Below are 12,977 nucleotides of genomic sequence, written 5' to 3'. Positions count from 1 at the left end.
TATATATGTAAAGAAATATGTTCAGGGACACTAAAATAGTGTAGTGAAATCCTAGAAGCACCTACAGGTCTAGGAGTAGAAAATAAATGATAATTACCAAAAAAATGAATGAGTACACATGTTCTCCAGTGGAATTATGTTCAAATACATTATTGATAAGGAATAAAACATAAGATACAGAAAACAGAAAAGTGCTTATATAATACTGACATTTATATAAAATGATGCGGGGAAAGTTATGACTTTATATAGTTTTTTAAGAACGTGTGTAAAGATAATGGAAGAAAGTTAGTTGAAGATGGGGTGGCCAATAAAAGCTGACTTCTTTTTTGTGATTTTTGTTTCATATTTGTTGAATTTGTCTCCATTCACTGACATTCTATGTGTGAGATCCTCAAGGCAATGCTGATTTTTGAACATTACATTTAAGTTAAAACACTTGATCTGAAGAACTGATTTTATTTATGCAGTCATAAACAGCTTAAATTCCTATGTGCCTTAGACATTGGGTCTTTGGTATAAAGCAGTGAACCAAACAGGTAGATTCTTGCACCTGCTAGACTTTCCCTACAGCAGATGCAGTTTAGAAATAAATGTGTTTTCTCTTTGTAGACCACTCTGACTTTCTTTCTTTTCCTTCTTCCTTCCTTCCTTCCTTCCTTCCTTCCTTCCTTCCTTCCTTCCTTCCTTCCTTCCTTCCTTCCTTCCTTTTCCCTCCCTCCCTCCCCCCTCTCTCTTCTTTCTTTTTTTGGGGGGAGGGTTTTCAAGACAGGGTTTTGCTGCGTAGCTTTGACCATCCTGGAACTTGCTCTGTAGACCAGACTGACCTCAAACCCATAGAGATCTGCCTGCCTCTGCCTCTGCCTCACAAGTGCTGGGATTAAAGGTGGGCGCCACCACCACTTGGCCCACTCTGCCTTTTATACTGTTCTCTTCCCCACAACTCTGCTCTTCCTGACTCCATGAAGAAGTGTAGGAAGGACTGTACAGAGGGTACATGCATAGCCCTCTACACCAGTCTCTTTGCTTCACAACCATACACAGGTGACCAAAGGATCGGGGACAGACAGTACAATATCAGCAAAACAGACCTTCTCCAGCTGTCCCAGAAGTGTCTAAATCTTTTCTATGACAGTACCTAAGGTAGAAAGCCACCAACTTCAGAAATGACCGACTTAGCAAATGTGTTGCTTAAAGCATATGCTGTTCAAAGTTGCCGACAGCCTATGCTTAGACAACAGTCAGCTTAAATAACTGAAGCTCATAAGCCCCCGATACAAGTTCTGTGCATGATCTGTAGTTGGAATTTTTCCAGTGGCACTCCCTCTATAATAACGAAGAGAACGCCAGGCTGTTAGAATGTCCTTTGAGGTTCTTCCACCAGCTGCAACTCCAACACTGTGTTGGGGCTTCCACAGCAAGACTGCCCACACTGGCGGTTGTAGACTGAATTCACACTTCTGGGCAGCCTCTGAGAACCATTGTTTATATTCATAGCAGTTAAAGTCCAGTCCTAGTCTCTCAAGCCTACAAATGGAAACCTCTCAAGGCTCAGCTGCTAGAACAACTTCAAACTGTCATCATGAGGAAATACAAATGCCTGACTCAAAGAAGGAAGTAGTCTTCAAAAATCCTGATGTATCTCAGAGCAAAGAACAATACATTATTGATGATCTTTGCCACAGGGTGATGGTTCTCCACCTGTAACTTCTCACAGTTGAGAAGAATTCAAGCTCACACCTAAAGGCTCTCTCTGTGTGGAACAATGCATCATGGCACTAAAATCCAATGTCACCCCCACCTCCACAAGCTTGTGTGACCTAGGTCCCTATTTCCTACTTTCTTTCCTATGCTCTATCTGCCTGGAATGGCTTCACTGGTCTTTCTTCCTTATCTCGACTTCTTATAAATTGCTGTTCTGTGACGTCTTCCCTGAGTTCCAAATCAGTGTCCTTTCTACTCACATCACTAATGGAGATCCCCATACACTACTATATAATCTGTTACATAGTATCACTATTGCACACTTATTATTCAATTTATTTTAGCTTTATCGTCTCATTTAGGTTGTCAGGCAACACATGATTGCTACTAGTTTAATTAATATTAATACTATGAGCATACTATGTGTAAAGCTCTATAAATACACTATCTCTTATTGTTACAAAACCTTATTAGAATATTAGTAGTGTTACTGACATTTTTATGGTTGACGAAAGTAAATGCAAGAAAGATAACAAATACGGGTTAACTGGGGGAGTTAAAATCAAGTCCTTTCTACTTTAAGGACCATGCTTTTAGCTGCTACCCTAAAATATTGCCCGTGAATAGTAGTGGACAGCTCTCTCTCTCTAAGTGCTTGCTGAACTCAAGCTCTGTGCTATGAGTGCCACACACACTAAGCTCATTTGATGCTCACCCCCCCAAACTGGGACCTACGTATAGTGGTTATAATACCAATTTTTTAAAAGTGCAATTAAGTCTTAGAACTGTTAGCGATCTCCCCAAGGTCAAAGGACTGTGGATATGAATGCAAGTGAATCTCCCTGCAAAGCCTGAGTCCTAACCCACTCGTTGATTCCCTGGCTAGATGGCAGAGTGGACCTGAATCTTTGAAAACACTATATACATTTTTAAGAATAACTCCCTAGAAGAAAACTAAATCACAACCTCTTCTGAGCAATGCAAACCAACCAAACTGATCCCCTTCACCAGCACTCACCTTAGCACATGTGTGGATCCATTAATGGTTGTGGTTGAACATGGGACAGTCTGGCCCAGAATGGAGGGTCTCCTGTAGCGTTCATCATCACAGCAGAGGATGACGAGGAAGGCACGTCTAAAAGACTTATTCAGGAAGGCATAGAGAAAAGGGTTCAACCCTGAATTGATATAGCCAAGCCAGAGGAAAGCAGTCCACACCTGCTCAGGGACAGTGTAGTCTATGAAAGGGTCCACAACATTGGTGACAAAGAAGGGAGCCCAGCAGAAACAGAAGCAGCCCATGATGATGCATAAAGTCTTGGCTGCCTTGGTCTCTGTCCGCATGCGATGTGTGCTGTGCTGGTCAGCTGGCTGGGGTCTGCTTTCAGGGGTGGTTCCTGCTCGTTGTAACATCTGGATCTGCTGGGCATGCTCCTTAGCAGTGACATAGATGCGGTAATAGGCCAGCACCATGAGGAGAAACGGGATGTAGAAGGCCACCACGGAGCAGGTGATGGCATAGGGCTTGTTGACCATGAAGACACATGTATCGTTAGAGTTGTGGTTGAGTTCCCTTTTCTTTATCTGAGAGTGGGAGGGAGAGAAAAAAATGAGGGTAGGAAGGTGAATGAGGAGAAAACAGTGAAGAACATGGAGAAAGTGAAAAATAAACATGGGAAGAGAAATAATGGGAAAAGACAAGAGGAAGAAGAAGATAAAGGAACAATGCAAGAATGAGAGAAGGGGAAAGAGAAAAGAAAAAATAAGGTTTAACATAATAATTTTATTTTCCTTACAAATCTATAGAACATAGGACTTTCAAGGTAGAAAAAGAACGGGTCCCAGAGTTCAATGAGCTTGTCTGTGTGAGGTCTCGGGGTGGGGGGCAGGAAGGAAGGAATAATCAGTAATCATTCTCAATTCCATCCACCCATTCTTTCTTCCTTGTCTGTGTATAACATATGAATATCCCTTAATAGTATGTCTTAGTTCACTACCATCAAGTATGTTTATGATACGTGCAGAATTTGACCTCTCATAAAGATCAATTTCTCAATATCTTCATTTCGGCTGCCACATTTTTAAATAATAAGTTTGTCAATGTTTGAAAACTTCCCCCTGCATCATTTGAAATCCAGATCTTTGGGGGGATGCTGGGATCTTTCCTGTTTCTTTGCTTACTGGATACACTGATGAACATTTCCTCATTTAGGAAATATAGTACTCAAATCAACATAGAGAAATGATCAAGACAGACATAGGGCTTGAGAGAAAGAAAAGGTAGATATTTCACAACCGTGGAAGACATAACACAGTAGTTGACATTTTTATGCATAGTTTTACTTTTCAAGGTTTTTGTTACTTGTGGTCAACAAGTTCTAATTTTGGATAACTAAACAATCCCTAGTTTTTAAATTGTATGCCATTCTGTGTAGCATTATGAAATTCTATACCATTCTCCTCTGTCTCAGGTAGGAAATGAGTCATCCCTTTGTCCAGCAATGTCTACATTATATATGTCACACAATCATTAACTACTTAATAGCTTTCTCAGTCATTAGGATGACTATTGAGGTACTTGTATTCAAGTAGCCCTTATTTTACTTAATAATGGCCCAAAGCACAAGATTAGTGCAATTTTATGGCAACATGTAGTTGTAATTGCTCTACTTTATTGTAACTATTGTTATTGATCTCTTTCAGTGCCTAATTTATAAGTTGAACTTTACCATACTTGTGTATAGGGAAAATATTGTATGTGTGTGTGTAGTAGCAGTAGTGGTAGTGGTAGTGGTAGTGGTAGTGGTAGTAGTACTACTACTACTAGTAGTAGTACTAGTAGTATATGTAGTAGTTTCAGGAATCTCCAGGGGGTTTGGAATGTACTACCTAGTGGATAAAGGAATATTCATCCTTGCTTCCTATTTTTTACTGAATTCATTCCACTTAGGTTTCATTTCCAGTCATTCCATTCCAACTGCCTTGGTCAAGACCTCCACAAATCTAATTCTTATTTTAAACCAGCTATTTAATGTATTGATGTATCTGAACCTCAAAGTCTTCCTTACAGATCCATATTTATTGAAATAAAAGACTTTATACAAAATATTAAATGTGTATGGTGAATTAATTTTACAAAGTAAAGGTACATATGTAGTCATACATGTACAAATCAAAGTATAGAATATTAGTGGCATCTCTAATGCCTCACAAATTACCCTCTCAGTCATAACCATATATTTTGTTGTTACAGTCATATGGTTCCCAATGGGCTGTATCAATAAATGGTTCTGCCACTAGGCTAGGAGCACTCCAGTTATTCCACATCCTAATCAGCACTTGTTATTGTCTATACATAGCTATACCTAATTGTGGGCTTGTCTAATGTTTATTAAAAGTGTTATCCATTTTCTTCCCTTTATCTCTTCCTTCCTTCCTTCCTTCCTTCCTTCCTTCCTTCCTTCCTTCCTTCCTTCCTTCCTTCCTTTCTCTCTCTCTCTCTCTCTCTCTCTCTCTCTCTCTCTCTCTCTCTCTTTCTTTCTTTCTTTCTCTCTCTTTCTTACCCTCTCCCCTCTATCTCTCTCTGTCTCTCTCCATTCTGTCTGTCTGTCCCTGTTTCTCTTACTCTCCTTCTCCCCCTCTCTCCCTTTCTCTGTCTCTGTCTCTCTCTGTCTCTCTCTGTCTCTGTCTCTCTCTGTCTCTCTCTCTCTCTCTGTTAGTTCTTTGAAAATTTTAAACAACATGCTTTGAAAATATTCACCCTTCTTCCCTCAAGTCTTTCCAGATCAGCTCTCTTCCCTTTTCACCCATTTGTGTCTTTTTATTTTCTGTCAAGGTCAGTTTGTGTTTCCCAAATATACTTGGATTGTGGCCTTCCTTTGGAGCTTGGTAGACTTATCAAAGGCTACACTATTAGGGAAAATTGATCCTTCCTCTGCCAGCATCTAATAACTGCCAACAGCATCTCTGCCAAAGGCAAGACTTCATGCCTAACTCCCCAGTCAGTGCTGGGATTTGGTCTAGCTTGAGTTTGCATAGATCTTATGCATGCTATCATAACGACTGTGAATTTATATGTGCAGCTGCTGTGGTGTATTCAGAAGACACTATTTTGTTGTAGACATCCAAAACATCTGACTCTTATATTCTTTATGCAATTATCCTTGAGTCTTTGGAGGGGGAAGTGTGGTACATGTGTTCTTTTTAGGACTGAACATTTTATAGTCTCTTATTCTCTGAACATTGATTAGGGATGGGTATCTGTGTTGGTCAGGGTCTACTGCAAATAGAAGCTTCTCTGATGAGGGTTGAGAGATGCCTTAATCTATGTGTATAATGTCATTAGGAGATAGTTTAATGCTATATCCATTTAGCAGAATAATAGTAATAGGTTCTGTAGTGGGTAGCCATTCCATCTTTGGTCTGGAAGCTCCAACCCCATTGAGGCTTCAGTAACTGTTACACCTACAAGGCGGGGCCAAGAGAGGGCCCTGAATAACTGAGATCCAGATGCACCACCCTCTCTTGTTTCCTTGACCCTGGACGCTGGAGGTAGTCCAAGCAGAGTTCACTGCCGGAATGCACTACGTCTTTCCCAGACCCTGCAACCTACCTATCCCTTCATTTGTAAGTTATGCCACTAAATAAATTTCCCTTTTAACTATGTGGAGTGGCCTTAATTATTTCACCAATATCTGGCACTCATGTGGGGCAAATTCCAAAGGCCTGGGTGGCTCCCGCCCTCAGCTTCCTCCCCAGCTGGCAGGTGCTTGAAGCTGCAGGTTACTGCCTGCAGAGTTCCGTAAAACCAGGAAAAACCTACACAGTTCCATTCCTGAAAAGGAGCTAATCCAGTCTCAGTTCCTCAGCAAGTTTATTCCCAGACCAGAGATATTGCTGTGAGTGGGGCATTCCCTCTCCTCCCTGAGTGCCGCTCCCCGTCCTAGCCTGAGGCTTCCACAGTTTTACCTAGTTAAAATAGACAGGGCATTGTGCCTGCTGGCAGACCTATTGTCTATACAGGCAGAGAGAGGCTTAGAGCTGCCTGAAAGTCTCCACGCCCTGAAGCTCCAGGGGGTCACCGGAAAAACTGCCTGCTGCCTGTGCTCACTCTGCTGCCAGCCAAGGCATTCAACAGGACCTGCTTTAGCGCTATACCAACGCCTTCTTCTGGCTGAAAAGTGCTATAACATCCCCCAGAACTATGGAAAGGTAAGATAGGCAAAGCGGTGTCTTATTTCAAGTAAACACACTTGATAATTTTATACCTTAAAACTGACTAATAAATTTTGAGTAATTCTTGTAATATGGCCAATAACATTACCTCGCAAGAGTTTAAAAACCTTTTTGCCTGTATGATGAATGACATTTTCCTATTATGAGCATACAATATCCCTATGCCGTACAGCAACTCTAAATGCTTGGGAAAAAAATTCCAGAACCTGGAAAACCAACTGAGTTATACACAAAGATATTTCAGGGACCACATGAACCCTTCACTGATTTTTTACAAAGACTAAACACGGCTACAACAAAAGCTGTGTCAGATAAAGTATTAAAAAAATATTAACTGAGTCCTTGGCAATCGACAATGCTAATGCAGAATACAGAAGAATACTTACACCATTAAAGATCAAATCAGCTCCTTTGAAGGAATAGATTCAGTATACTAATGGTGTTGAGTCTCTTAACTACAGTAATGAGGCTTGGATAGGAAAGACAAATCCCAGAGGTGGAAGAAGGCCCCGTGGTACCAAATGTTTTAAATGTGGTACACCAGGTCATATAAGTAAAAACTGTACATGGGGTACTCCTATAAGTAATATTCCTTTTAGGAATAGACTAAACAGAAGACCCCCCAACCACCTCCTAGATTATTTAGAAGGTATGGCAAAGGCCAACATTGGACCAATGAGTGCAGATCAAAAATAGATATACAAGGCAACCCTTTACTGACAGGAAATGCCTCAGGGGGCCTCTTGCAGGCCCCCAAATCAAACGTAGTATGAACATTCCCAGCCACTTTGGAAAAAATTCCTCTTCAGGACAACTGAATAAACCAATGCCTAATGTAAAAACCGATACTGCAATGGATGATAAAACAGCTTTGATAGATGGATCACAGTTTACAAAGAACACTATAAAACAAATATTTTGGCAGACTTCCATAAATGAACAAAGACCAAAGCTTAGAATTTGAATTAATGGCCTGGTTCTGGAGGGCCTGGTAGACACAGGTGCGGATGTGACTATAATTACACCCAAATCATGGCATCCGAATTGGCCTCTTCAAGAGGTAGATGTCCAACTTTTAGGGATTGGCACCTGATCTCAGATAAAACAGAGTTCGAGATGGGTTGAATGCATAGGGCCAGAAGGACAGAGAGGAAGGTTGAAGCCATATGTAACAAATATAGCAGTAAATCTTTGGGGCTGAGATCTGTTACAACAGTGGAATACCCAGATTAAAATTCCTGCACTCTCAGAAAAAAATACAGACCAATGCATGTTTCTAGGAATAATATCATAACATGCTATAAATCAGGAGACTTAAGTAAAGTGGTACAAAGTCCATACAGCTCTGTACAAAAGGCAGAACTGTATGGCATTCTTATGGTACTGATGGACTTCACAGAAACCCTCAGTATAGTCACTGACTCTCAATATGCAGAGAGAGTTGTTTTACATATTGAAACTGCTGAATTTATTCCTGATAATACAGAATTAACTTCATTATTCATACAATTGCAGGAAATCATCAGAAAAAGGGAACATCCTTTATATATATAACGCCTACCTATTCCTTCATTTGTAAGTTATGCCACTAAATAAATCTCCATTTTAACTATGTGGAGTGGCCTTAATAATTTCACAAATAGGTTCTTTTCCAGGGTCTATGACCTGTCCATCCATAGGCTCTTTGCCTGATAATGAGGGAAGGTATGGGTTTCATCTTGTGAAGGTAACCATACATTCAATCAGAAAGTGATTGGTTATTCCTACAAGATTCATGCCACTATTGCACCAGTGAGTATGTCTTTCTAGGCCAGTCATTATTATAGTTTACAGAATTCACAGCTGGGTATGACTAATGATTACTTTTCTCCTCTGGTAGCATGTATAACCTCTGCCAGTACTGTGAAAGCTAGCCAGTAGGGATGAAGCTTCCAAGTCAGTATTGGTTTGATTTTCCATGTTTTATGACTCAAGGATGTGGTGTCTTCAGCAATAGGGTCTTACTATGAAGTTCTGATGGGTAACAGGATGATTGCCAATAGCCTTTATTTTGTGAGCATCTTCGGGAAACCTACTGGCCAACAGGTCAATCCTGAATGGTATCTTGGGCTTCCTTGTCCATATGATATAAATGTACTGAAATGTATTTCTTGGAAAAGAAGGGATGAGTTTCTACTTCTATTCCTGATTAGTGTTTTTGTTCCTCCTCTGAGACTAGATTAGAACAGTGAGCTACTTCCCAGCTTCTATTAGCCCACATTCTTGCAATTGTATCTTCAGGCTCAATCCATGCTAGTTTTCTTAGGCTCAATAATTGTAGAGAATGGGACTGAAACGTTTTTCTTTAAATAATATTTGGAATAAAAATTTTGCTGAAATTTTTCCTCATGTAAAAGCATCTTCAGTTAACATTCATTAAAAATGTATTGGTTTCTTTTACATTTTATCTGTTATTGAGAGTTTCTAGTTACATGCAGCATGCTTTGCTCACATTCACCAATCCACCACCTATACTCTTTCCACATCCACCACCTTCTCTATCCATTCCTGTCCCCAACCCCTCCCCAAAAAAGAGCCTTCCAGATCAATTTGTGCTACCTAACATATTCTTGGATTTATGGTCTTCAACTGGAGCATAGTCAACTTCCCAGGAGTTACACTCTAAGAGAATCTGATCCTTCCTTTCCCAGCAGCTAACAATGACCAATCACTCCAAAGTTAGGGGTGGGATTGTGTGTGCATCTTCCCACTCCATGCTGGGATTTGGTCTGGATTAGGCTTACACAGGGTTTTTATGGTGTAGCTTAAGTTGGCTTGGACCAGAATTTCTCATGCATCTGCTTCTCAAGTGTTATGGCTATAATGCATTTTATTTATCCTTATAGTTATGGTTGGGATAGTTGTTATCATACTCAGAAATAGCATTCTCTGTCCTCACTTATGATGGGTTTTTTAAACAGCTTTCTAGAATTTTTCCCTCTTCTTTTGCTTCCTTCTTAGTTGTACCTTCCAACCCTACATTTCTGGCTTTTCACTTCTTAGACATTTTCTCTTATATATCTTTATTTCCCTAGATGATTACGTCTACTTGTATGGGTTTAAATAGCATCTAGCTCTGAGAATGCCTTAACATGTAGTTTCTTTCTGATAGAGAATTCCCATAAATATCATGATTTGATATTAAGCTAATTTCTTGAGAGTTGCACTAAAACATCCAGCAGGCATTAAACACTTATATCATGTTTTCTGTAACCTGCAAAACCTGTCCTACCTATGATATTTTCAACCTGGAATTTCCAGCTGAAATCAAGAGTCATTCACTCCATTTTTCCAGTTGTGCTGACCGAAATCTTGATTGTATTGAACTAAGGTTTTCTTTTCACATTTCTGTTCTAACCATACAGAAGATCCTGTTCATATTAAAAATCCACCTATATTCTGAATCACAGTTGCAATTGCTTCCACTGAAACTATAGCATCATTGTCTCTTACCATGACATCACTTTAGCAGACTTCCTTAATGTTTGCTTTTTAACAGAAAAATGAGGATTCTTTAAAATGTTATAAATCATACTACTAATATACTCAGACCCTCTAGTGACTCCATATCACTCACAGTTAAATCTGATGCCTTAACTGTCCCACAGAACAATGCATTATCTCCCCCATTTATTTTATTTTATCATTTCTTAAGTTCCTTTCCTGCTTTATTACCTCCAAATTAACTTTGTAATGGCCTTCAGCAGGCACATCTTGCCTCTGGACCTTTGTACCAGCTATTTTATGTCCACTGTGTGTGAATCCAAGATACCTACAAGTATAATTCCCCCATCTCCTTAAAGTCTTTATTCAGATGTCACATTCTCAATAGAGCCTACTCTAACTCCCTATTTAGAATTTCAATCTGCTAGCAACCCACCTTTTAAAGATTTAATATTTGAAAATTGTGTGTGTGGGTGGGTGCATGCGCCCACATGTGGGCACGTGCATGTGTGAACAGGTTGCCAAAAAAGACAGAGGTGTTGGATTCCCTGGAGCTGGAGTTACAGGTAGTCATGAGTGGTGTGGGGCCTGTATACGTTCTTATTATGGAGCCATCCCTCCAGCCCCAAACTGAGGTAAAGTATAGCCATTGTTGCCCAACATTCTAGATGTCTTCTTATTTTCAGTGTAGCGCTTGTTGTGGGAGTCTCCCTGGTTGGACATCAAGTTACAAGGATTTGGCCCATTACCAGCTCTGCTCAGTAATGCAGGCCCAACACCTAGATATGCACGGGCCCAATAAACACAGAGTGAGAGAACATCTAAACTCTCAAAACTTCTTACCACTTCAGGACACTGTCATCCTACTCCGTGTCACCCTCATCCCTTAGCAGGGCTGTTGCAGTCTTTCCTCAGTGCTTCCCCAGTTTCCTGTAGCCCTATCACTGTTTTCTGAAGGCTAGCTATGATGGTTCTTCTGAATCCTCCAATTTCAAAGTTAAAAAAAAAAAACCACCCTACTATTGTTCAAAGTAAACAAAACAAAACAAACATAATCTGGCCCAAGACTACCTCTCAACTTCTGTGTTTCAACTGAGCCAAGAATGTCCTTAATGAGGTTCACTGGAAGAGTGATTAACATGGGACTTGATACACAGTAAGTATAAACATTTGTTGACCATTGTTATTACTGTTATTTGAATAATAGTATTTTTTTGGAAATTGGCATTTCATTTCCCCTCCAAATGAAAAAACAAACAAACAGAAAAGCAAAACAAAACCCAACATTCTGAAAGAAAGAGTATGGGACTGAAGAAATTATCTACAGGTTCCCTCAGTAGAGAGTCCCTTCCACTAGTATATTTTCAGCAAGAATTCCTTGTTCTGAAATGTAAGTCCTGGCCATGGGATTCATTTGAATGTAGTTTCTTATTCAAAGAGGAAATTAAAACCGTTATGTGTAGAAAAGAAGGGGAATTCTCTCTTTTCTGGTCCTTTTGGGCCAGAATTCATTCTCAGCCTCTTCTTTCGGCTTCTTCCCCACATCTAGAGGACTGGCTTTATGTGACTACATGTCATCTTCCATAGCCCTGGCAATGGATCCAGACCATCCATTTTAATTGTCAATATGCTTCTTGTATGCCAGAGTAGAACTCTGGCAGATAAATTTTGACAGTGAGATGGTTAATGTTTTGTGTCAATTTAACTAAGCCATGGGGTACCCAGATGTTTGGTAAAATCCTATTCTGAGTATGGCAACATTTTTGGTTGAGATGAAGCTCTGAATTGGCAGATTGTATAAATCAGTTCTCTTCCAATTCAGCACTGCATCCAACCTATTAAAGGCCTGAACAGAACAAGGAAGCCGATTGAAAGGGAGCTGCTCTATTATTGTCTTAATGAGGGCCATCAGTTTTTCCTATCTTTGGACTTGAACTGAAATATTGGCTCTCCTGAGTCTCTAGTTTGCTGAGACTTGTCAGCTTCCACAACCATGTGGACCAGTTACAATATGTCTATTTATCTGTCTCTGCTACTTTTTCTTTCACTAAGAATATAGGTGAATAGATGGACAGATATATAGTAAGGAACAAATAGATATCAGATAGATAGATAGATAGATAGATAGATAGATAGATAGATAGATAGATACATACATACATACATACATACATACATACATACATACATATATAATGCATATATACATACATACATACATCCTATTGCTTCTATTTCTCTGGAAAACCAATACCCAGGGTTTGGACAATGCATGGTATATGTAGCACATGTCCCCATCTCACTTATATTAGACACTATTTTCACTAAGCACCAACTTCCCTTCTTTTTTGTTTTTTTCGAGACAGGTTTCTCTGTGTAACAGCTCTGGCTATCCTGGAACTCACTTTGTAGATCAGACTGGCCCCGGTCTCACAGAGATCTGCTTCCCAAGTGCTGTGATTAAAGGTGTGCACCACCATGCCGGGCCTCCAACTTCCCTCCTTAATATACTCCTTAAGGAAGTTGAACATTAACAGAGCTGGGCTCACAGATTA

The 12,977-nt window shown here is 39.9% G+C and overlaps 1 protein-coding gene across 2 annotated transcripts in view; it reads right to left on the bottom strand.

Annotated features, from left to right (window-relative positions):
* Htr4 (5-hydroxytryptamine receptor 4) overlaps window positions 1-12,977 on the bottom strand; it is a 203,139-nt gene that overhangs the window by 65,265 nt on the left and 124,897 nt on the right. For both annotated transcript variants that reach the window (XM_042264017.2, XM_016003701.3), the window contains exon 6: window positions 2,723-3,288. In XM_042264017.2, the coding sequence (XP_042119951.2) occupies window positions 2,723-3,288 (566 nt within the window). The remainder of the gene's footprint in view (window positions 1-2,722; window positions 3,289-12,977) is intronic.

This window comes from Peromyscus maniculatus, chromosome 19 (assembly GCF_049852395.1).
Source record: "Peromyscus maniculatus bairdii isolate BWxNUB_F1_BW_parent chromosome 19, HU_Pman_BW_mat_3.1, whole genome shotgun sequence".
NCBI lineage: Eukaryota > Metazoa > Chordata > Mammalia > Rodentia > Cricetidae > Peromyscus > Peromyscus maniculatus.
The sequence above is the reverse complement of the archived record's forward strand: the minus strand, read 5'-3'. Positions and strand labels throughout refer to the sequence as shown.